At 44.4% G+C, this 27,069-nt stretch overlaps 1 protein-coding gene across 6 annotated transcripts in view; it reads right to left on the bottom strand.

Annotated features, from left to right (window-relative positions):
* Positions 1-1,226: 1,226 nt before the first annotated feature.
* LOC110219990 (uncharacterized) overlaps positions 1,227-27,069 on the bottom strand; it is a 42,385-nt gene continuing 16,542 nt past the window's right edge. The window contains exons 1-6 of one of the 6 annotated variants that reach the window (XM_021003824.2): positions 20,455-20,521; positions 16,105-16,343; positions 15,058-15,149; positions 11,349-11,472; positions 6,667-6,762; positions 1,227-4,008 (exon numbers count right to left, since the gene is read on the bottom strand). In XM_021003824.2, the coding sequence (XP_020859483.1) occupies positions 2,015-4,008; positions 6,667-6,762; positions 11,349-11,472; positions 15,058-15,149; positions 16,105-16,135 (2,337 nt within the window). In that variant the 5' untranslated portion in view covers positions 16,136-16,343; positions 20,455-20,521 and the 3' untranslated portion in view covers positions 1,227-2,014. Of the gene's footprint in view, positions 4,009-6,666; positions 6,763-11,348; positions 11,522-14,516; positions 14,946-15,057; positions 15,150-16,104; positions 16,344-20,454; positions 20,522-25,589; positions 25,609-27,069 lie in introns of those variants that run through there. The other 5 variants (XM_021003818.2, XM_021003829.2, XM_021003827.2 and 2 more) reach the window with 5 other exon arrangements.

A 27,069-nucleotide genomic window follows, 5' to 3' on the forward strand; every position in this document is an offset into this window, starting at 1 on the left:
CAGTGGTGTCTGAGAGGTTTTGGTCTTAAGTGTAAGCCTGGTGGTTTGGAGGCCACTTGAGGGTGGACAGAGCCCGTGCTGATTTTACAGGCAGAGAATCTTAAAATGGAGCCAGGAGCTTTCCTTTCCCCATAGATGGAGCCTATGGCCTGCATCCCGACTTTTGGTTCACAGTACATACTTAATACATGTTTGCTGGTTGACAGATATGGCTAGAGGAAGTTTGTACATTGTTCCAACACGTCTCCGACAAGGGGCCCAGGAACTATTCTACTTCATTTGCTTGATAGCAAAATAACAAGGAGCTGGACTGTACTATTCACATTTATATCACTATTTTGGGGGTGGAATAATACCTATTGCTGTGTAGACACAGATACTGGAAGACTGAGAAAAGATAAGAGAAACTAGACTAGGGGCAGCTAGGTGGAGCAGTGGATAGAGCACCGGCTCTGGATTCAGGAGGACCTGAGTTCAAATCCGGCCTCAGACACATAACACTTACTAGCTGTGTGACTCTGGGCAAGTCACTTAACCCCATTGCCTAGCAAAAAAAAAAAAAAATAGAAACTAGACCAAATTGTGAATTTGGGGAACCTCTAAGTGGGACAAATCATTTTGATTTATAGGGGATGGTGTAGTCTAGGGGGAAAAAAAAAACCTAAAGTATTCCTCTGTCAAACACGTTATATACCCTTCTCCTAAATGGCACCCTCTTCTTTCTGCCCTGTCTCTTCTCTGCGTTTTCGTGCGCGCGTGCGTGCACACACACACACACACACACACACACACACACACACACACACAATTCCAGTCTAGACATGTCCAGTTTCTCATTGTTTGGTTTCTAGCTCCTGAGATCACAGGCATGAAGACAGTAAGATTGAGTGAACAACACTCCACCATTCCCACAAAACCTTGAGATGCTCCGATTGAAGAGCAGTCATGATTGACTCTCCAGCTGAGCTAGTTACCCTGAAGCACGATCCCTAGGGCTCACAGAGTCACAATGAGGGTCAAATGTGGTAACATATAAAAAGTGCTCTGCAAACCTTACAGCACCAGATAAATGCTGGCTATTGTTAGGTCACTGAGGACCAGTGTCTTTAGATGAGTAAACGTTTCTCTGGGTCCGTGAAGAACCCAATCTGGTAGCCCTTTTATTCCTCAATGTAGTGAGTTCCCACCCATGTCACGTCACTTGCACATCATCAGTTTCACCACCAGCCTCCTAAATCTAGTTTATTCTTAGTATAAGTTACACACAAGGGTTCTAGACTTTGATCTTTCAGGTTGAGTTCTCTTGAAATTCCTCAAGTCGGCATTGAAGCATCAAATAGAAATCCAAACATTAAAAGACAATTCTTGTTTCCACCTCACCCCTGTTCCATTCTTCATTTCCACAAGTTATCAGTAAGATTAAATTATGTTTGAGGTCCTTTCCAACAGTGATACTCAACGATATGTTCCCAAACCCCCACGCAAGAAAATGTGTAAACTGGTCGCAATTCAACCCAGGGTCAGTTCATTTACATCACGGAGGATCTTAAATAAAGCTGGCTTCATAGTAATCACGCTCCAGTCTCGGAAAAAAAAAAATTGTCATTTTAGGTAATTTCTCTTCCCACTTTTATTCCTTCACTCTAAATTTATGTTGAGCTATTTTGTTAAATAACATTTTAGAGGATTTACTAACAGATTTTTTTAGGACAGAGTTTCAGGCCTTGCCCTAACATACTTGGCTGCACTGACTAATAACACTCTAATATCACCTGATGGCAGGTAACATGGAGGAATAAAAGATATCAAGGTCTTTCTCTCACAAAGGACCAAATAATATTGTACCTGGTGACAAAGTGACATCTTGACTCTCCTGTAGGAAGCATCTGATGTCTGATGAGTGATAAACTACATGCTATCATTTCTCCTTTTTAAAATCACAATCATGAGGGTTTTCTTTCAGTATGGCTCATTTGATAATCACAACATTGCCATCATACACATTCATAGTGCTTTAAAGTTTACAAAGATGCTTACAAAGGTGCTTCCTCAGAGTTGAGCTGGTGCTAAAGGCTTTCCCACATTCATTACAAGCAAAGGGTTTCTTCCCAGTGTGAACCCTCTTATGTTCAGTTAGGTGGCAACTTTGACGGAATGCCTTTCCACATTCACTACACTCAAAGGGTTTTTCTCCAGTATGAATTCTCTGATGTCCTCTGAGGTTTGAATTGCTGATGAAGGCTTTCCCACATTCATTACATTCATAGGGTTTCTCTCCAGTGTGAATTCTCTGATGATGAATAAAGGAAGTCTTGTGACTAAAGTGCTTCCCACACTCATTACAATGAAAGGGTTTCTCCCCAGTATGAATTTTCTGATGTGCAGTAAGGTGTCCTCTCTGACTGAAGGCTTTCCCACATTCATTACACTCAAATGGTTTCTCTCCAGTATGAATTCTGTTATGATTCCAAAGGCTTGATTTGTTGCTGAAGGCTTTTCCACATTCGTTACATTCATAGGGTTTCTCTCCAGTGTGAATCCTCTGATGATTAATAAAAGATGTCCTGTGGCTGAAGTGTTTCCCACATTCATTACATTCAAAGGGTTTCTCTCCAGTATGAATTCTCTGATGTTCAGTAAGCTGCCACTTGTGATTGAAGGCCTTCCCACAAATGTTACATTCGAAAGGTTTCTCTCCAGTATGAATTCTCTGATGTTCAATTAGGTGGCAAAACTGGCTGAAAGTTTTACCACATTCATTACATTCAAAGGGTTTCTCTCCAGTATGAATTCTCTCATGTAGGGTAAGGTTGGAATGCTGGCTAAAGGCTTTCCCACATTCATTACATTCAAAAGGTTTCTCTCCAGTATGAACTCTCTGATGCATAGTAAGGCATACCCTATGACTAAAAACTTTCCCACATTCAGTACATTCAAAAGGTTTCTCACCAGTATGGATTCTCTGATGTTGTTTAAGGGCTCCTCTCTGGCTGAAGGTTTTTCCACATTCATTACATTTATATGGTTTCTCTCCAGTATGAATTCTTTGATGTAAAGTAAGGTAAACTTTACGGCTGAAAGCTTTCCCACATTCAGCGCACCCAAAAGGCTTTTCTCCAGTATGAATTCTCTGATGCTCAGTAAGGGGTCTCCTCTGGTTGAAGGTTTTCCCACATTCATCACATTTATAGGGTTTCTCTCCAGTATGAATCCGCTGATGATTCCGTAGGATTGAGTTGTTGGTAAAGGCTTTTCCACATTGATTACAAATGTAGGGTTTCTCTCCAGTATGAATTCTCTGATGTTCCGCTCGGTGTCCCCTCTGGCTGAAAGCTTTCCCACATTCATTACATTTATAGGGTTTCTCCCCAGTATGAGTTCTTTTGTGTAGAGTAAGGCATACCCTCAGGCTAAAAGCTTTCCCACATTCAGTACATGCAAAAGGTTTCTCTCCAGTATGAATTCTTTGATGATCAATAAGGTGTCCCCTCTGGCTGAAGGCTTTCCCACATTCCATACACTCAAAGGGTTTCTCTCCTGTATGGATTTTATGATACTGAATAAGATCTGAGTGGTAACTGAAGGGTTTCCTGCATGTATTATATTTACAAAGCTTCTTCCCCAAGGGGACTCTATTATGTTTATTTAGATCAGAAAACTGTTTGAAGCTCTTTTCAAGTGTATCATATTTATGGAAAATATTTCCTGTAGGAAGTTTCTGTTGTGGAACAAGGATTGACTCTGGGCTAAACCTTTTAACAAATGTGTAACATTCCTGGGCACTTAATTCATTAGAAATTTTTCTGTGAATGACTGTTATTTCCCTGGCCTGCTTGTCCCAGCTGTCCTTCTGTCTCTCCAACCTTACATCAAATTCCCAAGGTTCTCCCAACTTGGAATCCCGGGGACCATTCTTTGTTAATCTCTCCTTGCATGATCTTCCCACAGAGAAGCCTTGTTTTGAAGTCGAGTTCATGGTTTCATATCTTCTCTTTTGAACAAGAGACTCTGAAAGAGAAAAAAGCATTAGTAGCTGCGTGCTAGGAGAAAAGGAAAGTGCTTTATACTAAGTTCTTGATTCTCTTTTCTCCAGGAAGAAGAATTATGATAAACTGAGAAAGACTGGAATTAAAAAAATAGTAAAGGGGTAGAATAAATGTCTTTAAGATGAAAATGAAATTCAAGATGAGTGAGGAGGTATCCCCAGTGCTTAACACTATGCATGGCACAGAACAGTTCAATCAATCAACCAATCAACATTTTTTTTTCAATCAACATTTATTAAGCACCCATTGGGTGCCAGGCACTGTGCTAGTTCTAGTAGTTGCTTAATAAATGCTTGTTAACTTGACTTCTCTTTGAGTTTTTGGGACACTGCTCTCTCGGTTCTCCTCATACCTGTCTGGCCACTCCTTAGTGTCTTCTGCAAGATCTTCATCCAAATCACATGTGATTGTAACCCCAGGCTCTGCTCTGGAACCTCTTCTCTCTTCCTAGTGGCCTCACTGGCTCTCATGGGTTCAGTTATCATCTCTATGCTGCTAACTTCTAGATCTATATGTCTAACCCTAGTCTCTTTTGTACTCCAGGCCCACACTGCCAAATGCCTATAAGGAATTTCGAACTGGATGTGCTGAACTCATATTCTTTCCTCCTAAACCTAAGCCTCTTCTAGACTTCTCCGTCACTGTTGAGGGCACCCAAGTTCACCACCTAGGACTAGCCTTTGAGTCCTCACTCTCACTCACTCCACATACCTGACCGGTTACCAAGTCTTGCTGTTTCTACCTCCACATGGTCTCCAGCATACATTCCCTTCTCTCCGTCCACACAGCTCCCACCTTAGTTCAGGTGCTCATCACTTCTCCCCTGAATTACTGTAGTAGCCTCCTAACAGGTCGTCCTGCCTTAAGATGCCCCACTATGTAATCCATACCTCAGATGCAAAAATGACAGCCCTGAAGACAAGGTCTGACTATGTCACTTCCCAGCTCAGTAAACTCAGTGTCTCCCTATTACTTTGAGGATCATATACAATCTTCTCTATCTTCAATTTAAAACCCTTCACATTCTGGCATCCGCCTACTTGTCCGGCCATACCATACATTTCTCTCCTTCATGCATTCCACGGTCCATGCGGGCTTGTTTGCTGTTCCTCAAATGTTACCTTCCATTTGCTCTTTTTGTTCTTTGAGAGGCTGTTCCCCACACCTGGAATGCCTTCTCTTCTCACCGCCTCTCCTTAGAATCCTGTTTTCTTCAAAGTTCAAATACCATCTCCTACTTGAATAAGCTGCTAGTACCTCTCCCCTTCGCTCTCCCCAAAATCATTCTGTACATGACAGGCAGTGTGGACTAGTGGCTAGAGCTGGTCTTGGAATCAAGAAGAATGGAAGTTCAAGTCTTCCTTCTGAGACACATACTGGCCAAGTTACCCAGAAAAAGTCACCTGACTTCTCAGGTCTCCAGACAACTCTCTTCAACAGTGAAGGTGCAAAGCGAGGTATAGATAGGCATTAGTAGGCCTTCCCTCACTGGAAGTTCCCTATACTAATGATATAATAGGTTTTTTAAAAAGTGGGTATGTATACACACATGTACATGTGCATATAAACCTATACACATAGACATGCATGTGCACACACATGCACGTATAGATATGGATGGGAAGAACAAGCCATATATGCATATACCTGTACATACAAATACACATACATATACATACACACGTACATATACATGCACACACAGATGGACACAGACAGAGACATATCTGGAGATGGAGACATGCTTACGTGTGTACATATTGTCTCTCCAGATAGAACACGAGCTACTTGACAAAATGGACTGTTGTTTTTGACTCTGTATCTCTTGTTCATAGCACGATGCCCAGCTCATGGTATATGCTTCATACGTGCTTGTTGGCTGACTGGTAATATATATGGAGGACACACTCTGAGTGATTTGGGGGGCAGGGATCGGGTCTCCCTGCCTCTCCAGTGCTCCTGGAGGTACAGCGGCTGCTCCCAGGCCCAATCACAATATGCGCTGGCTTTAACCAGCTCTGTTTCCAAGCTGGGCTGGTTTTCCCCTTCTTAAGCAGCCTGCTCCCAGAGGCTCACCACATCAGTGCTGGACTTAGTGTGGACACCAGAACAACGGTTGTCCTACTGCAGTCAGAATTCCAGAATTCAAGTATTCCATTGCCCCAGCCTCCTCTAGTAGTAGGGAATACACGCATTGCTATTTCATGGTCACATGTGTGTATAGCTTGTCTCTCCAACAAGACTAAAAATCCTTAAGGGCAGTAAAAGTCTCTAATTCTTGAGAATGCCTCCAAAGGTCTAGGTCAGTGTTACATGCCTTAATAGCCAACCAATAAACACTGATCAAATGACTGTATTAGGTAGTAAAAATGCAAAGACAAAAAAGAAAAGCAGTCCTTTCTCTCAAGGAACTAAGGTAGCAGAATAACTTCTAGGGAAAAGGATCTGAATTATTGAAAGCAAAAATGAAGGCACAGGAAGGACTTTGTTTTAGGAAACCTAATCCCTTTTTCACTAAAGTAAAACCCTTTGAGGAGATGTTTCTATTCCATATTGACTTCCGGCTAGCTCAGCCTTGAATCGACAATGAGCCTCGTACACATGGTTCTTACTCACTCACCTGGACAAGTAACTTGTGGGACCTCAGCCTCTGGTGTCCATGGTCCTTCCCCTCGCTCCAACTGGGATATCATGTCTGGTTTAAAAAAGGGAAGCCCTGATGACAGGGGAAAGAAATGAGAAAGGATTGATAGCAAAAGAGCCAGTTCAGATAGTCACAGAATCTCAAAGTAGGAAGGGTCTTTGAAGAGCCTCTAGTCCTCTCCATGACTGAGTAAGAATCTCCTCTGCCATCCCAGTTCCAATTCTGAAAGATTTAAGAACTCTGATCAACACAGAGTCCAACCATGATTCCAGAGGACCAGTGCTAGAGAATTCTGCCCATCTCATGACAGAGAGGTGAAGCTAAAGATTCTAAGAGGTGCATATCAAGCATAGCGGATAGCAGGCCCCTAAGAAAACCCTATGGAACCCTTCTCTGAAACATGTTTTTAAATGCATAAAGTAAAATCTGATTGGGGCGGCTAGGTGGAGCAGTGGATAGAGCACCGGACCTGAAGTCATCTTCCTGAGGTCAAATCTGCCCTCAGACACTTATTAGCTATATGACCCTGGGCAAGTCATTTAACCCTGTTTGCCTCAGTTCCTCATCTGTAAAATGAGCTGGAGAAATGGCAAACCATTCTGGTATTTTTGGCAAGAAGACCCCAAACGGGGTCGTGAAGGGTCAGACATGACTGAACAACAACAAAATGGGATTACAAGGAAAATAATTATATTGAACTAAGAGATAATTTATTCCCATCCAACTTCATGGACCCCCTGAAATATATTCACAGGATGTCTGTAGACTCCAAATAAGAATCCCTGGCCTAGGTAATAACAGCCTGAACAAGGGTGGTGGCTATGTGAGTGGAAAGAAGGCAAAAGATGTAAAACATGATATAGGGGTAGAATCAATAGGATGTGAAAACTGAGTGTGGGAGGTAAGAAAGAGAAAAAAAGAAGAGGGGGATTCTGAGGTAGTAAACCTGGATGGCTAGAAGGATGATGGTATGCATCAGAGGAAGAACAGGTGAAGTGGGAAAGGGGATGAGTTCCATTTTGGACATATTGTGTTCGAGAAGTCTACAAGACCTTCAGGTAGAGGCAGCTGACAATGAATGTCTAGAGTTCATAAGAGACAGGAGGATTGGTAATACAGTTCTTCAAATCATAAGTACAAAGACGGTAACAGAACACTAAGGGAGAAGGCATAGCTAGAGAAATGAAAGGGGTTGAGGACAGATCCTTAGGGGAAACTCATAGTGAAGAGGTAGGAAAAAGAAGATAATTTAGTTACGGATCAGTCAGACAGGTGGCAAGAGAACCAGGAAAACACAGTGATACAAGTCATAGGAGGACATAGTACCCAGGAAACATTTCAGAAGCAGAAGTCAAGAAGGATGAGGAGTGAGAAGAGGTTAGCAATTAAGAGAGTGGGGTGACCTTGGAGAGTGCCCTTGGAGAGTGGCTTCAGTTGGGCAGTAGGGACAAAAGACAGTTTGCAAGAAGCTGAGGTGAGATGAATGGGAAGTAAGAAGGCAGAGGCAACATTTCCCCCCAAGAGTTTGGTTATTTAAGAGAGGAGAGATATAAGACCATAGTTAGAGGGGATGGTAAGGTCAAATGAGGGAATGAGAATGAGAGAGAGAAGGGATGATTAAAGAGGCAAGCTAAGGAGGGAATGGATCAAGAATACAAGTGTAGGGGTTAGTCTTGACAAGAAGAAAGGCTATCTCTCCATCAGCAATTGGAGGTAAAGGAAGTGGGACTAGAGGATGACAGAGGATTCTCAGAGGGGAGAAGAGGGAGCTCACCACAAATGAACTCTATTGTTTCTGTAAAGGGCAAAGTGAGGTCTTCTGCTCAAAGGCAGGTGGAAGAAGGCAGTACAGAAAATTTGAAAGAATAGGAGGTTTGGAATAACATCTGTGTAGAGAACAATAAAGTTAACCTGGTAAGAATGAAAGGATTTCCACGAAAGACTTATATGAACTGACACAAAGTGAAATGAGCAGAACCAGAACATTGTACCCAGTAACAGCAATACTGTATGATGAACTGTGAATGACTTAGCTATTCTTGGCTATACAATGATCAAAGACAATTAAAGGATGTATGATAAGTGCTATCCATCTTCAGAGAAAAAACTGATGGAGTCTGAATATTTTTCTTTTTTGGGGGGGTGGGAGTCTGTGTTTTCTTTCACAACACAGCTAATAGGAAATATGTCTTGCATGGCTGAGCAGGTATAATCTATATGAAAATGCTTGCCTTCTCAAGAAGTGGGGAGGGGAGGAAGACAGAATTTAGAACTCAAAATTTTAAAGGATGAATGTTTTAAATTGTTTTACATGTAACTGGGAAAAACATAAAAATATTTTTAAAAAAGAAGGGACTTCCATGAAGCAGTGAGGATCCAAATAGTTGTTTGACTTCATTCAAGAGCAGAGAAGGCAGATTGGGTAAACCAAGGCAGGGATTTGAGAAAACATGAGAAGAAACAATACAAGGAGAAAATGGATTCAAGTATCAAATACTACATAGAGTTGAACTAATTAATTATAGGGTCAACACCAGAAAGGGGCAGAGCAGGGGTGAGTGAAGTGACTAAAAGTTGGAGTACAAAATTGGGAAATGATTAGAAAAAGTAAGGAAGAGGTAAAGAAGGGAGGATGGTAGGCTATGGTCAGAGATAGGAATTGCATTTATTCGTTCAATAAACATTTATTAAGTGCCTACTTTGTGCCAGGCACAGTGATAGGAGTCTGGAATCCAGAGACAAAAATAAAAGCTCCTTCAAAGAGCTTACATCCTTTAGGAAGAAAACATATAAAATGTATACAAAGTAATTTGGGTGGTGGGAGGGATACAATTTCAGAATTCTGGACCAAGAAAGTCAAACATTTCTGAGTGATAGTGATATTTAAGGTATGACCATTCCTACCAGTGACTGAAATGGAGTGATGATGCAGGTCTTGGGAACTTAGGAAAATAATGAATTCGGTGTTTGATGGGACACCCATATGTACACTGAAATCTCCAAGCATGAGAGCAGAGTTTGGGGTGAAAAGGAAAATAATGAGCCAAATCCTAAACTCTTTAACAAAGGAAAGAAGTTTCTAAGTCACTAATAATTAGAGAAATTCAAATTAAACAACTCTGAGGTTCTACTTTACACCCATCAGATTTGCAAAATTGACAAAAAAGGAAAATAACAGCACTACAGAGGCTGTGGAAAATAGGAAATTGGTGAACTGCTGATGGACCTATGAATTGGTCCAGCCATTCTGGAAAGCAATTTGGATCTATGCCTAAAAGGTTATTAAACTGGGCATGCCCAGTGACACCATTATGAGGTCTATGCCCCAAAGAGATCAAAGAAAGAGGAAAAGGACCCATATGCATAAAAGTTAAAGCAGCTCTTTTTGTGGCAGTAAAGAATTAGAAACTAAAATGGTGCCTATCAATTGAGGAATGACTACACAGGTTATGGTATACACATGTGATGGCATGTTATTGTGCTAAAGGAAAGAAATTAGGAAAGGGACACTTTCAGAGGAAGCTGGGACAACTGATAGAGTGACATTAACAGAATCACAAGAACAATTAATGTGATGCAACAACACGATGAAGACAAACAACTCTGAAAGACTTAGGGGTTTTGATAACGTAATCACCAATTACAACTCCAGAACAGTCATGTTAAACATGTTACTCGCCTCTTGACAGAGAGGTGAGGGACTCGGAGTGCAGAATGAGACACATGGGGGAGGGGGACAGAAATGGTCAACGTGGGACTCTACGTGTTTGTAACAAGATTTTGTTTTTTCTTTCTTTCTCAGTGCAGGTGCAGGGAAGGGGGAGGGAGAGAAAACAGCTTCGTTGATTGAAAAAAAAGAAATTTAATTTAAAAAAAGGAGAGTCTGGCAGGACCTGTTTGTGCAACTCTTTGAGATGCCCACCACCTTCTCTAGAGTTTCACTGACCACTGCTCTAATGATATGCTTTAGAGTTTTGCCAGGAATCAACATCGGACTCACTGCCTATCCTTTACTGACTCCACTCTCTTCTCTCTGTTGAAAATGAAGATCATAAAGATCAAATACATTGAGATATACATATACATACATACATACATACATATATATATATTTGTATATAAAACATTTCACAATCCTTAAAGTGCTGTAGAAATGCTAGCTATAATTATTATTGTTCATTATTATGATGATTACTCCTTTCAATTCCTGCCAATTCCTCTTTCTTTAAGGAATGCTAGAAAAGCAAAAGGAGGTACAAAAGTCCTCTGAAGAACTCTGTGATGGCATCCCAGCAAACGTGGGAGAATGGTTAAGGTGACTTTACTCAGAAGGAAAATGAGTTCATCTGACCCACTACCTCTGCAGCTATGGGGACCCTTCAAGTATCTGCACTGGGACTTTAGGGTAGACTCTGACCAGAGGAAACAGAAACTGGGGAAGGTAAACCTCAGGACTAGCACAATAAAGACACTGACTTGCTGGGAGCAGAGAATAGAAACATTCTATAGGTCGGCCTTAGATAATTTTGGAATGTCCTACGTGTATTTTTAAAACTCTTCTGCACGTGAAGCCAAAACTCAGCTAAAGAGCCCAGAGCTCCTCCTGTAGCCTTCCTGACCAAGGAGCAGATTCTGAGTCATGGGAAGACTGTCCTTACCCAGGGAAGCAAAGTTGTTGTAATTCTCCAGCATCACATCTCTGTAGAGGTCCCTCTGAGCAGGGCCCAGACGTCGCCATTCCTCTCGAGTAAAGTCCACAGCCACATCCTTGAACGTCACTGACTGCTGAAACATCAAGCAATCTTCCTTAGCCAAAGATCTTCTCTGGTGCCTGGCATACAACAGGAGCTTAATAAATGCTTAGTGACTGACTCACTGGATGGATCATGTAGAAGACAGGAAATTGGCATCATGAAGAGGAATTGGTTTGCTCAGTGCTGAAGGCTGGAAAATGTTACGCTCTTTCAAATATTTCTCAAGATCACAGAATTTAAGAGTTGAAAGGAACCTCCCCATCTGGCCCAAACAATAGAATCCCCACTGTAACACACACAGATGGAATGAGAGTTCATCCCATAAATTGCATAGAAGCATACAGGTAGTACAGCAGATAGATGATTAGACTTGGGCTTCAGACACTTACTAGCTGTGTGATCCTGGTCAAGTCACCTAACCTCTCCTGACCTTAGTTTCTTCATCTGTAAAATGGGAATAATAATGGCACCATCCTCCAAGGGTTGTTGTGAGGACCAAGTATAAATGCTTTGCCAACTTTAAAGTACAACATAAATGTTAGCGATTATCACCCAGACTCTACTTGAAGTCTGAGGAGGAGAAAGGAAAACTTATCACCTCGCCAGACAGATGTAATCCTTAGGAAATTCTTCCTGACTCTAGCTTTGCCCATTTGGGCCACATGGAACAAGTCTAACCACCCTGTTCCCCCCTTGCCCTCCCACATGCCAGCCCTTTAAATCCTTGGAGACTGCTCTCACTTCCCTTTTGAATGTTCTTTCCTCCAGGCTAAACACAGCCAGCTCCTTTAACTGATCCTCCCAAAACAAATGGGCCCCCGGGCCTTCCATCATTCTAGCTGCCTTCCTCTGGACACTCTCCACCTTACCGATGTCCTTTTTAAACTGTGGCCCCCAGAACTGAACACAAGACTCCAAAGGCAGAGCATTAGGAGACCCTTCTCATGGCAGGCCAAGATGGCATTCGCTTTTTGATTGTCACATTCCACTGCTGACTCATACTGGGCTTGTGGTCTACTAAAACCCCCAGCCACCGTTTAGACAAACTGCTGCCTTTCCACGTCTCTCCCATCTGATATCTGTGAAATTGATTCTTGTGCGTCCAAGGGAAAGCTTTTACGTTTCTTTCTCTTGAATTTCATCTTATTAGATTTGGCCCATGCCCCTAGTCTGGGAGATCCTTTTGGATAACCAATAGTTTTCCTATGTTATGTTTCCCAGTCCCTCTCACCATCCTGGTCACCCTCCTCTGGCCACGTTTCTCCCGGTCAGTGGCTTTCCTAGAATGTGGCACCAAGAACTACAGCTGGTTCTCCAGCCTTGGTCAGACCAGGACAGAGTAGAGAGGGACCATAGGAAGAGGGTAGTGTAGCAGATACAGAACTGATACAGGGAGTTTGCTCATGCAGTGAAACCACAGGGCCAACCCCATCCCTTCGTCTTGACTTGGTGCAACAACGTGTTAAATAGAATGTAAGCTCCTTCAGGGCAGACCCTATTTTTTTTTAAACCACCAGACTTAGTATAGTGCCTCGCATGTAGTAAGTATTGAATACATTTATATTGTTGGCTGTCACTCCCAACTGGATGGTTTTGGGGCCTTTGAAGGAAAAGCCGACCTAGCCTGAGTTGGTCAGGGCTTTAAGACGCGTCAGCCGTCACATCAACCAAGCCGACCCACATCAGGACACTAATCTCTAGTCAACATGAACAGTGCTCATCAGCCTCTTCTTGAGACTTCGAGGGGGGTGGAGGCGCCATTTGTCCCCTTTGACTTGGAGACAGCTCTGATTGTTAGGAAATCTTCTTTACACACACACCTTAAATTTACATCTTTGTGAATTCTTGGAATCTGGTTTCCTTTGGTAGTACTCTGCCCTTTGCTCACAGGTCTCCTGCTTGTCTCTCTTCCCTGTCTGGGCTGGGGGATGGCAAGGAAACGGCTTTTTTTGACTTTCTGCACAAAGATTAGTTTCAATGTATTCCATAGCAACTTTGTAAATCAATTAGATTTTTAAAATTATTTTTCTTAAAAGAAGCATCAAGGGAACAGGTATATAGATCACTTTGCAAACCTAAACATAATGGATAAATACGAGCTGCTAGTGTGATGAGATGTTCACTGATTCCATTCTCCCGGCTGTCAGTGCTCTTTCCACCCCTCCCCCCCAAACTGACTCTTTATTGCTCCTGTATATCCTTGTTTACATACACATGTCTCCCCAATAGAACGTAAGCTCCTCAAGGGCAGGGTCTACTCATTTTTTGTCTCTGTATCCCCAGCCCCCAGCACAGCACCAGACGCACAGTAAAACACAGAAAAATAAATGTTAACACGAGCAGAAAAGTGGAAAGATCTACACAAAGTAATGCCCCTACTATGTGCCAGGGGCTGTGCTAAACGATTTACAAATATGATCTCACGTTCTCCTCACAACCACCTGGAAGCTAGGTGCTCTTATTGCACCCATTTTCCAGATGAGGGGTTAAGTGACTTGCCCCAAGTCACATAGCTAATAAGCGTCAGAAGCTGAATTTGAACTCAGGTCTTCCTGATGCTTCGGCCCATTCCTCTATCCATGGGGTCACCTAGACACCTAATGTAAACATAAGATCAAAAGCACTGGAATTGGCATTTAAAATCAATTGCTTTTTCACTGTTGTTTGGCTGTGGTTTTTAACTGTAAAGCTAATTAAAGATATACTAAGAGAAGGCGGAGGGGGAGAGTGACTTGTGACACCCCAGTCACCCTCCTTAGACAGGACACTGCTGTGCACGGCAGAGAGGCCGGGGGCCACGTGGCAGAAGGCTGTCTGCTCCCTCCAGCCCAGCTGCTACAGTGCTAGGTGCACGCCCTGGTCTGGTTTTTCAGCTATTATTGGTGATAGCAACAACTGGGAAGTTAAAGGGGTGTACAAATAAAAACGCATTAATAAAACGGTTTTTCAATATTCTTTGAAGTTTCTCAGATCACAGCACTTTGCTCAGTACCGAGTGGAAGGTAGGTTTAATCAGTGAGACCACTGGGGTAGAGAGGTGAATAAGGGTCCAAGGGGAGTGAGGAGCCTTACCTTGAGAGAAACACATCGTGGTGAATGAACACTGAACTGAGAGTAAGAGGTCCTAGTTTTGGTCCACATTCTCTCGCTGGTGAAAGTGGGAAAGCCAGCTCACTGGTGGCTGAAGCCTCTCACATGCGTCGTCTAGGAGAACGTGAGGGCCATGAAGGCAGGGGCTGTCTCACTTTTCTCTTTGTTCCCCTGAGTTTGGCCCAATGATTTGTTCCTTCATTCTTGGCTCAGTTTCCTCGTAGGATCAAGTTCTCTAAAAACCCTTAAAGTCCTGTATGAACGTCAGTTCTCATTTTTGTTACTCTTACTATTCTATGTCAAATGAGAATTCTGCACCGGGTGATCGCTAATGTCCCTTCCAGCTTGGATGCTCCATGAACTGCATACCCTTGACACCACCCGTCTTCTGGGAGAGAAGTAGCCCTCAGGTTTCTGAATGTGATTTGACCGGATGTGACTCAGAGCAAGAAGAGGGAAGTAAACACGCCCATGCTCTCGAGAACAGAGTTGGCATTTCAGCAAAGTGAGCGCTCCAACTCACCTGAGATCTGGTTATCAGAAGTCTAGAGGTCATGCCTGGCTTTTCCTCTTCCTCCTCTTCCTCTATGCTCCTTTCTCGGGACAGGGCAGGGTCTTGAGAAGGCAGAGATACATGGAGGAAGAGAAAGAGATCATGACGGAGACCAGCAGCGACAGGCGACTTCCAAACTGAGTGCGGTGGACTCTCCAGACAGCACTCAGCTGCCGTGTTGCTAGGCTTTGTTCATTTCCCTGATTTTTCCGGTATTATTGATAAAATGTTCAATACTTGATAAAAATCACTGGCCTGGACCGACAGTAACAAAAAACCGTCACTCCCCAGACCCTTGTGAGAAATAAAAAAAACAAGTCGTGGGCGGGATGATTGTGTAGTTAAGAGACGTGGCAGTCAGTTGAATGAGCAGACCCAAAGGGCTGACCTTAACAAAGCCTGGCTCCCGTGTGATGCCACAGCCACAGGGCTCTGTCCTTGACTTATTCAGCATTTGTATCAGCGGCTGACAAAAGGACTTCATGCAGGGTTCATCAAATACCGGGAGGAAATTTCCCAAGCTGGGAGTGACAGCTAACAATATAAATGTATTCAGTACTTACTAGGTACGAGGCACTATACTACATCTGGTGGTTTGAAAAAAAAAGACCGTCTGCCCTGAAGGAGCTTACATTGTATTTAACACGTTGTTGCACAAGGGCAAGACGAAGGGATGGGGTTGGCCCCGTGGTTCACTGCATGAGTTCTGTATCTGCTACACTACCCTCTTCCTATGGTCCCCCTCCACTCTATCCTGGTCTGACCAAGGCTCGAGAACCAGCTGTAACTCTTGGTGCCACATTCTAGGAAAGCCACTGACCGGGAGAAACACGGCCAGAGGAGGGTGACCAGGATGGCGAGAGGGACTGGGAAACATAATATAGGAAAACTACTGGAGGGAACCCATTTCTTGCCCCACCCTCTGAGGTTTATTTTGATCTCTCCTCCACAATGACAGCTGTCCATCCCCCCTCCAACCCTGCACCAACCTGTCCTCCCGAGTTCCTTAATTCTCACCTTTCTCAAGCATTTGGGTCAAATTTTCCATGGTCACCTCTGCCTTGTTTCCTAAGGGCTCTGGGGTTCGTACAAAGGCCAGATGGTGAAATGGTGCTGTTCCAGCATTAGCTGCTACCAGACTGGCTGCCTTTCATCAGCCCTGAAGGTGCAGTGAGAGGTCTCGGGAGCTGGGTCTCCTGCTCCCCAAGGATGCAGCCCTTCCCCATTTGGGGCCCATAGGATCCTCTTCCACCTTCCTGTAGACTCAAAAGAAAGGTCATTTTAGTTGGAACAGTCACTCTGGGCCCAGCTCTCTGCCTCCTTAGCAGGGAACTCTTCTTATGAGAAACAATGCATGACAGGGTCTTAAGCTGGACTTATAATCAGGAAGGCCTGGGTTCAAATCCTGCATACTAGCTGTACACCCTGTACAAGTCCCTTAACTTTTCTGAGCCTCAGTTTCCTCATCTGTAAAACTGGGATGAGAGGCAGTATGGCAGAGACGATAGACAGAGAGTCTCAGGGTAAGGACGACCCAAGTTCAAATCCTGGCTGACACATTTTGGCTGCGTGACCTTGGACAAATCACTTAAACTGGAATTCCCCCACAGACCTCGAAAAGATCACGGGAGCTGCTGCTGATCTGCACTGGCAGAGGAGTTTCCTCACTTGGGAACTTCTTACATCGATGAAATCACAACCCGGTTCCTCCTCATCCACCCAAAGGGAAGTAAGAGTATCTGCCTCACAAGGGGTGTTGTGAGGATGGAGTGAGATAATATGGCAAGGGCTTCACATCCCTTAAAAGCCCCGTAAATGTCAGTTATGATTATGACTGCCCTGGGCAGGCAGCAGCAAGCGGGGTTGGTAGGACCGCCATCGCCCAGGTCCCCACAGACAGCCAGATGTCTTGGATGAACAGCGGAGCACACGATGACTCTGTTCATTCCACAGACAGTTAATGTGCTCCCAGTTGGCGTGAGGCTGTTGTAGACAAAGGATAAGTGGGAGAGTGTAAGCTTCTCGAAGGCAGAGGCTGCTCCATTTATTTACATCTTTGTGCCCCCAGTGCCTGGAACATAACTGTGTCACAAGAACCTGTGAGTCCGTGGGTGTGGGTGAGCTCCTCTCCTCATCAGACTGCAGCCTGCGTCCTCCAGAGCTGCTTGAAGCTCAGAGCCAAGAAGTGAGCTGTCCATGCTTGAACGCAGACCTTCCAAATTCCAAGTCTAGCATACCATTAGCCCTCTCAGCACTCTACCACCCTAGGCCAGTCCCTATCCCTATCTCTCCTACTAGAATGTAAGCTCCTTGGGGGCAGGAAATGTTTCACTTTTGTCTCTTTATCCCCAGTGCCTGGCACAGAGAACAGCACAAAGTAGGTGCTTAAGAAATGCCTGAGAGACAGCAAGGTGGCAGAATCACTCGATGTCCGGCTCTGGGTCCAGAGCTTCCCCAACTGGGTTATTCTCTGCCTTCTACCTTCAGACACACCTGTCCTCTTCCCTTATCCCCTTACCCCACCTCCATTCCTTGGAGCTCTCCAGTCTCTCTTCTGTCCAATTTTCACCATCCCCCTCACCACTGCCTTCTTCCCAGGAGCTGATTGCCACCTCCAGCCCCACCATGGTCCAGGTTCCTAGCACCTGTCCTCCAGAGCCCTTTGGGCACCATCCCAACCTCCCTGCAGGATTCCTCACTCTCCTCTGCTGCTCCACAGTATGTGACAACATGGGGCTGAGCCCCGCCCCACCCCTCCAACCTCTTTATCCTCTTTTTGTATATCTCAGTACAGAAAGGTTCACACTTCTATTGAGAGAGGAAGGTGAAGGGAGAAAAAGAAAAAGGAGAGAGACAGACAGACACTGGGAAGGATGTATATTGTGGCTCTAACAATATAACAAACATGGCTCTTCTCCCTTTCCGGGTCCTCCTGCACCCCTGACCCCTGTTCTAGAATTTAGTCAAAAGACTCAGCAGAGCTCTTGGAACGGGCTGTGGTTCAGACACAGGACTTATGTCTCTCAACTATTTCCAATTCAATTCCATAAGCATTTATTAAACTTGTGGTATACAGTAAGCACTTAATAAATGTTTCTTTCCTGAATGACTGACAAGGAAGAGCAGACAAACTGGGCTCAAATCCCACCCACGCTAGTCACTTCTACTCCCTGGCCTCAATGATCATTTTTTGGTATATGGTTCCCAGATCTAGCTACAACCCTAGCCTCTCTCCTAACTTCTCCTATCATCTCTCTCCCACAATACCAACAGACTTTTGAACAGTATATCCTGTAAGCATCTCAAAATTAACAAGCCCAAAACAAAACTCAGTATCTTTCCCCCACAAACCTTCCCTTCTTCTGAACTTGCCTATTCCTGTTGAGGGCACAGCCATTTTCCCGGTGCCCCAGGCTGGCAGCCTCAGCCCCATCCTCTAGGTCTCACTCACACTCACCCCACACATCCAATCAGTTACCAGATCTTGTCTTTCTCATTTCCACATCATCTCTAGGCTTCCCTTCACCTGCCTGCCCAGCACCCTAGTTCAGGCCCCTCATCATGTCTTACCCACGTTACTGCAACAGCCTCCTAATTGGCCTCCCTGCCTCCAGCTTCTACCTACTCCTCCACACAGTCACCAAAGTGATTCTCCTAAGCAGTACGATTGACCATGTCATCCCCCTAACTCCATAAACTAAAGTGGCTTCAAGATCAAGTAGAAACTCCTCCATTTGGCACTCCCCTTCTTACCTCTCTAGTGGCCTTACATCCCACACCTCCACTCTATGACACTGGCCCGATATTTAACCTCCCTTCTCCATGCCTTCCCAGATTCCCTGTCCCATGGCTGGAGAGCCCTTCCTCTAATCCTACCTCCTGGAGTCAGGATTTCAAGACTCAGCTAAGCAGCAGGTCAAGCTGCTGAGAGCTTTCCCATTCTAGGCTTATCTCACATCTATTTTCTGCTAACTAATTCTGTCTGACCTACTATCTATGTAACTGGCACTTAATTTAGAGTAGTTTTAAAAGATAAAATTCCACACCAGAGTAAAACAAAAGGTACACAGCTTAAATTTTGTTTTGTTTTACAAAACAGAGCAACAGTAATGCTCTTAATATTTTTTTCAATTTTTTCACATTTTTATTTAAAGTTTTGAGTTCCAAATTCTATCCCTCTCTCCCTCTTCTCCCCCCTCACTGAGATGTAATTCTTTTAAGGAACAAAAATCAAATTTCTCTCTCCAACCAGACCCCCCCCCATTAAAAAACGAAAAACAAAACCTCCTTTTATTCTAAACAAAGGCATAGTCAAGCCAAACAAATTCGCACAAGGGCCATGCCCCCAAAGGTGTGTCTCTTAAGGCTGCACGCAGGGCAGCCGTAAAGTTAATCCTAGAGCATGAACACGGAGAAACTCTCTTCCCGAAAAGTCATGCCTCCATTCCACGGGGACAAAGAGATACTTTCTTCCCTGAAGGAAACAAAGGCATTTCCACTCCTCCCAAAGAAGCCCGTCCTGCTTTCCCGGAACCAGAGTCTCCCTGAAATGTGCTGGGCTTCCTCCTCACTCAGGGAGAACAGACTGGGTCTCTGATCCGAGTGGGACCAAGGCCCCCACACCGGCCCCGCGTTGCCAGAGGCCACCGGGCATGCACGCGTGCCAGCAGCAGGAGGCCCACAGAGCCCTGAGTCACGGAGTCGGGAGTTCAAGGCCAGCCTCAAACACTTACTAGCTGCATGACCCTGGCCCAGTCACTGCACCTGCTTCAGTTTCCTCTAAAGTGGGCTCCTGCCTCCCAGGGTTCTTGTGAGGACAATGACTTCACAAGTTCTATATAAACGTTATCATGGTCCCTGGACCTCGGGGTCTCATCTTGCATGGGTGGGTGACCCCTGAGGCCTCTACCAGACCGAAATCAAGGACCCCACTTAGGCTGGCAGAGAAATGCTTCGGAGGTGATTGCATCGCGCCCCTGGAGCCCGGAGAGGTGACGTCACAGGCTTCAGCGGCGGCGGGACTTGAACCCGGGATCTGGCTCTTACTCCAATCTGTTTCTCTCTCCCTGTTCCAAGGGACTTTGCAGGTGTTGTTATTATCACCATTTTACAGACGGGGAAACTGAGGGAGGTGGCAAGAGTCAGAGGCGGTATTCGAACCTCATCTTCCAGGCTCCACGTCCCGCGCTCCGCTCGCGGCGCCAGGCTCCCACCCCGCCCCACCCCGCCTCAGGGGCCCGGGCCCCTGCCCTTCCCCCAGCCTTGGGGCACACACCCTGGCGCCCCCCTCGTAGCACACGCACACTCACATACTTACGCCCGCGCACACGCGCACTGCGCCCTTGGCCCCATCCCCCTCTCGCTCACCTGCACCGCCAAGCCGCCCCAAGAACAAAGGCCCGAACTGTCTGGCCTCTAGGAAGTGCGCCTGCGCACCCCGCCGACCAGGAACTGCAACTCCCAGAACCCAGCGGGACTGGGCGAGCAGGTAAGCCTGAAGGCGTTGGACGAGCCTCCGAGCCCGATACCTTCTGGGAAACGGAGTCTTTTGCCTCCAAGCCCGTCAAGAGACGCAGTGAATGGCCATCCTCGAGGCCTTCCCTGGACTTCATTTCCCAGAAGCCCCAGCCTTCAGGCCGCTTACTCTCATCTTAACCCTTTGCAGCCTGGCTTCCAAACTCGTGACTCAACTCTACCCAGTTAGTTACCACGGATGGCCTCCTAAAGGCCTCTTCTCAGTCTTCATCCTTCTCGACTCCCCTGCGGCCTTTGACGCCGTCAGTCACCCTCCTCCTTGATACTCTCTAGGTCTTCGGGGCCCTCTCCGTGCTCTCCTCGTGCATATCTAACTGCTCCTTTCCTTGTTCCTTATCAGTGAGGTAGACAGGTGCTGTAATACATTGGAGTCAGGAAGACCTGAGTTCAGATTCTGCATCCGATACTGGCCAAGTCATTTAGCGTCTCTCAGACTCTGTTTCCTCACCTGCAAAATGAAGGTATTGGATGTGATGGCCTCCAAGATTCTCTTCCGGCTCTAAATCTGTGATGCTGCGCTGGCTCACCATGCTTACCTCTCCCCGCCCCCACCCCCACCCCCACCCCCAAACCCATCTCCATGGAGATGTCTCCAAGGCATCCCAAACAGAGCATGCCCCAGATGGAACCCTCTTCATTCCTCTTCCCACCCAAACCCCTCCCTCTGCCCAACCCCTGTGTCTCTGGAGAGTACCAGTATCCTTCCGGTCACCCAGCTTTGCACCCTGGTTTACAACCTAGAAGATCGTTGGGAGAGAAGTGAGGAATAGCGGTTTTAAAAATTCCTCACCACATGGTTGGAAAACTGGAACCAGTTATAGAACATCTACATACGTTCTACATCACTCCAAAGCTTCCATTCCACATTATCAGGACTCTCCAGCAGGCTTTTTCACATGGGAAATTTTGTCAATGTTGTTCATGTGTGAGAAAAGGCTCTGAATCACTATTGATTGGAGAAAGGCAAATTAAAACAACTCCGAGGTACCTATCAGATAGGTAGTATGACGGAGAAGGGAAATGATACATGTTGGAGGGGGCGTGGGAAAATGGGGACATTAATGCATGGTTGGTGGAATTGTGAACTGATCCAACCATTCTGGAGAGTGATTTGGAACTATGCCCAAAGGGCCAATTATCCTGACTTTTGTTTTACCACTGGACTTCAATGACTCTTGAAGAATCAGTGAGGCTGATGACTTGCAACTGCCTCACTTAAATCCAATTCATACACAGGTCAAGACATCACCCCGTGATGTTCCTGGTCCTCTTAGAAAATGAAGGACAAACAACCACCATGACTAGGTCTATATTCCAAAGGGGTGTGTGTGTGTGTGTGTGTGTGTTTAAAGGAAAAGGACCTATTTGTACAAAAATATTTATAGCAGCTCTTTTTGTGGTGGCAGAGAATTGGAAATTGAGGGGATGCCATCAATTGGGGAATTACTGAACAAGTTGTGGAAATCTATTGTGCTATAAGAAATAATAAGCAGGATGATTTTAGAAAAACCTGGAAAGACTTACACTAGCCAGTGCAAACTGAAGTGAGCAGAACCAGAAGAACGTTGTACACAGTAACAGCAATATCATACGATGATAACCTGTGAATGACGGCTGTTCTCAGCAATACAATGCTCCAAGACAATTCCTAGGGACTCATGATGAAAAATGCTATCCACCTCCAGAGGAAGAACTGATGGAATCTGAGTGCAGATCGAAGTATACTATTGTTAACTTTATGTTTTGCGGGTGTGTGTGTGTGGGGGGGAGTTTGGTCTATGTTTTCTTCCACAGCATGACTAATATGGAAATATGGTTTGCATGATTGCACACATATAACCTATATCAAATTGTTTACTCTCTCAAGAGAGGGGAGGAGGGAAGGAGGGAGAGAATTGGAACTCAAAAATTTTTTAAATGAATGTTAAAATTTTTTACATGTAATTGGGAAAAAATAAAATTTTTTCAAAAATGTTGTTCATTCTTGTAAGGTCTGGGTTCACTGACCATTCCTGTTACACATACAATACAATGTCTTCTCATCAGTCCTCCTGTAATAGTTGTTGTCTTTCATACTCAAAGAGCGCCAAAATAATATCATTATGTTGGGGTCAATGCACAATGTGGCTGGTCAGACCAAAACAAGCTCAGAGGGCTCTACCACAGGTTGGGCAAATAGTCCATGTGAACATTTCCAAACATCTCTAAATTTGTGCATCTCACATTTCTTTTGAGCTACTGCAATTCTGCTTTGCTCATAGAACACAGTGCCTTTTTTGACACAGGTAGTCCATGTTGGGCGGTCCTATGCCAGTGTCTCCCTTTTCTCACAATCAATTCCAAAGTTCTTGAAAGAGACCTTGAGAGTGTCCTTGTACTGCTTCTTCTGACCTCTTCTGAGTGCTTGCCTTGTGTGAGTTCTCCATAAAAGGAGTCTTTTAGGCAAATAGACATTTGGCATTCCAGCAATGTGGCCAGCCCACCAAAGTTGCACTCTCTGCAGTAGAGTTTGAATACTTGGCAGTTTAGCTGGAGAAAGGACCTCAGTGTCCAGTACCTTATCTTATCAGGTGATCTGCAGAATCTTCCTAAGACAATTCAGCTTCCTGGCATGGCGCTGGTAGACTGTCCGGGTTTCACAGACATACAACAATGAAATCAGCACAAGGCTCTGTAGACCTTCAGTGTGGTAGGCAGCCTAATGCCTCTTCTCTCCCACGCTTTCCTTCAGAACCTCTCAAACACTGAGCTGGCTCTGGCAATGTGTGTCAACCTCATCTTCTATGTGTACATCCCCAGAAAGTGCACTGTCAAGTTGTTCAAAAGTTCTCCATCTGTTGTAACCAATGTACGGACGGCGTGGTGCTGCCTGCTGGAGATCCTGTGTTTTCTCAGTGTTAATTGTCAGGCCAAATTACCACGAGCAGCAAATGATCAGTCCATATTTTGTTGCACCGCAGCCTCAGAGGCTGCACTGAGTGCACAATCATCTGCAAGCAAAAAGCTGTGCACCAGCTCCCCCTCCACTTTAGCCTCGGCTGGTAGCCTTTTCAAGTTAAGTGATTTATTGTCAGTGCAGTAGCTGACCTTGATAACATTTTCATCCTCATTGAAGGTGTCCAACAACATGGCTGAAAGCATCATGCTGCAAAGGATGGGAGCAAGCACGCAGCCCTGTTTCACTCCCTTGGGGACTGGGAGATCTCGAGAGCACCGTTCATCTCCAGAACCTTTGCAGGCATGCTGTGGTGAAATGGCGTACGATATCGATGAACTTCTCCAGACAACCAAAGTTTGCCATAATCTTCCACAAGCCCTCCTGATTGCATCGAAGGCCTCGGTCAGATCAACAAACTTTGTGTACAGACCTCTGTCCTGCACCTGGCATTTCTCCTGGAGTTCTTGGGCAGCAAACACCATATGGACTGTTCCTCAACCATTTCTGAAACCACACTGGCTCTCAGGTAGCTGACCATCTTCCAGGTGAGGGATCAGTCTATTAAGGAGGACTCTTGCAAGAATCTTACCACCAATGACTAAGAGAGAGGAGCCCTCCCACTCCCTATTGTCATAAGACAACCTCTTTCTTTTTCCTTTATATAGATGGACAACGGAGGCATTCTTGTACTCCTGAGGGATAACCTCCTCTTGCCATGTGGCCCAGAACATTTCAGTCAGCTTCTGTATGAGCAGTGGACCCCCCCAACCTTGTAAATCTCACCTGGAACAGAGTCAGCTTTGCCACAGGAGAGCAGCCCAAGGGCATTCAAAACCTCTTCTGCAGTTGGAAGTTTGGCTCGACACAGATTGATTTCAACCTGAAGTAAACGGTCAATGGCTTCAGCATCGGTTGATGACAGTCTTTTGAGAACACTATGGAAGTGTTCAGCCTGTCTCTTCCGGATCATACCTTCCTCACTGATCAATATGGCTCCATCTGCACTGAGTAGGTAAAGAGATACACCATGGGTCTTTGGCCCATAGCCTTCAGGCCATCATAAAAGCACTTCGGATTGTTACCTATTCATGTAAAACTGAATTTGATTTGCCTTCCTACTGAGTCAAGAATCCTGCATCTCCCTAAGCTTCACTCTCACTTTACTTCTGATGGCGTTAAATGGTGCCTTCTTAGAGACAGACTAACTATTCTGCTGGTAAGCCCTGTGGAGTTGATTTTTTTTTTTTTGTTTAGCAGCTTGTGAGCCACTGAGAGTCTCTCTACCACCCTGCCCCCTCAATCAATTTAAGGGATTTCTCTAATAATTAAATTATTCCTTATTAAAAGAACTTAAAGGCAAAAATCTATTTTAACTGCCAACAGGAAGTTTTTCTATCTAGCTTGCTAAAAAAGGCATTAGCAGTTGTACTGTAGAATCTTCCTAGTCATTTATTTAGCAAAGTGCAAGCAAAGAAAATGGAGGGGAAAACATTAATATAGGCTTTGAATTAAAATCATGGCCATAATTTTTATAAATTCATTTAATTGCTCCTGAGTTTATAAATGTAAACAGATTAGTTATAAAACAGTCCCTCTCTGCTGAACTGGGGATCTTCCTTTAATGGAAAGAATTTAGGGGGCAAATCAAGGTGGACTCACCAATCTGCAGCTTAGACTTACTTCAGGCTTGGAGTATTTGGGTGTGGACCACGAGGGGAATCCAACCTCCCATGGCTAGTGTCCATGAAGGAGCCAAGGGCAAAAAATCATCAGGGCTTGCACTTCTTTTTGGGTCCCTTGAGGGGCCAGCCTAAGGAAATGGGGACCCGTGCTTCACCATTCCATCTAGGGTCGCCATAATGTAGGGTCCAAAATTGTACATTCTACCAAAAAACCTCTGAGACACAGTGTCCAGCCATTAACCATTTATTAAAAGGAGTGGACCCCTTCAGTGAACAGGATCTCAGATCTTCCTCATGATCTGAGCAGACCGCTTCCTCCTGGGCCTTAGTTTTATAGTGCTTGATACCCACATGATACAGAAGAGACACAGTAAAATACAGAGAAGGTTACTTAACCTGTTTGCCTAATCCACTGAAGAAAGTGCAAACTACTCCAGTACCTCTGCCAAAAAAACCCCATATGAGGTCATGAAGAGTCAGACATGACTGAACAACAATTTAATTAAACATCATCCTACCGTAAGACATTTTACATTCCAGTTATAATGGGGCATTTATAATGAAAATTTCCCAACAGATACACTTTGTATTAATGACAACACTGTCAGGGCATGTTGCAAATAATGAAATTACTGAGTCAAAGGACATGATTATATTTATAAATTTCACTACATGTTGATTGCCTGCCATAAAAAAAGATTCAGCAATAGGCCTGTTTTTCCACAAGCCTGCCGGCATTGCTTACGTTGCTTTTATTTTTTTGCCAACCTGGTAGTAGTAAGGTAGTATCAATATTGTTTTGAATTCTTTAGCGATGATTAACTTTTCCCCTTTCAAAAACTGCCTCTTCATATTCTTTGACCATTATCCATTACTTGTACACTTTAGATGTCCATTTTTTACCTGTCATATTTGTCGATTTTCCTAGTCTTTCTGTTTTTGTTCTATTTGTGAAATGGAAGAAAAAAATTCTCTCATCTCCACAACTAAGACCAGTGCCTTATTTCATTTTCTTCCTTCTGGGTAGTTATTTTCTGGAACTCACTGTAATACTCCCTTCAATGATTTCTTTTATTTCACTCATTATAGTTTTATACCTGTCCTAATATGGATCCTACATATTTCTAGATAACTATGAAATATTTAATGGATTTTGTTATCATAAATGGTGTGTGTGTGTGTTTCCCTCACACACATTCTTGATCTCCACTACTAGAAAACAGGAGTTAAGAATACTATGGGTTAATCTGCTGTCTTGTAACCTTGCTGACCCTACATACTGTCTCTATTATCTTTCAGTTGAAATAGTTGGATTTCTTACATATGCCATTTGCAAAGCATGCTATTTTGACATCTTCATTTTCTTTTCTTTTCTTTTTTTTTTTAGGCAATTGGGGTTAAGTGACTTGCCCAGGGTCACATAGCTAGTGTCAAGTGTTTGGTCTGAGGCTGGATTTGAACTCAGGTCCTCCTGACTTCAGGGCTGGTGCCCTATCCACTGCGCCACCTAGCTGCCCCTTGACATCTGCATTTTCAAGTTAATTCCCCTAACCTATTTTTAACCTGTCTACTTAAACCTGCTACAACATCCAATATAATGTCAAAGGCAGGTGGCGAGAATCAGGTTTCTTGTTTTGTAGCTGCTCTTACCACGTGTGCTTCTTGTTGGTGTAAGCTGGCTCTTGGATTAAAATACTTATTTCAATGGACCTGCATGTGTTAATTTCCCCAGTGTATCTGGGTCCAAAAATACTTAATAAAATATGAATTAATAGCATATAGCAGCATGTTAAAATTACTAACAAGTGGAAGGAATTACTGGTAAGG

Source organism: Phascolarctos cinereus, unplaced genomic scaffold (genome assembly GCF_003287225.1).
Source record: "Phascolarctos cinereus isolate Bilbo 61053 unplaced genomic scaffold, phaCin_HiC Scaffold_726;HRSCAF=1367, whole genome shotgun sequence".
Classification (NCBI taxonomy): Eukaryota; Metazoa; Chordata; class Mammalia; order Diprotodontia; family Phascolarctidae; genus Phascolarctos; species Phascolarctos cinereus.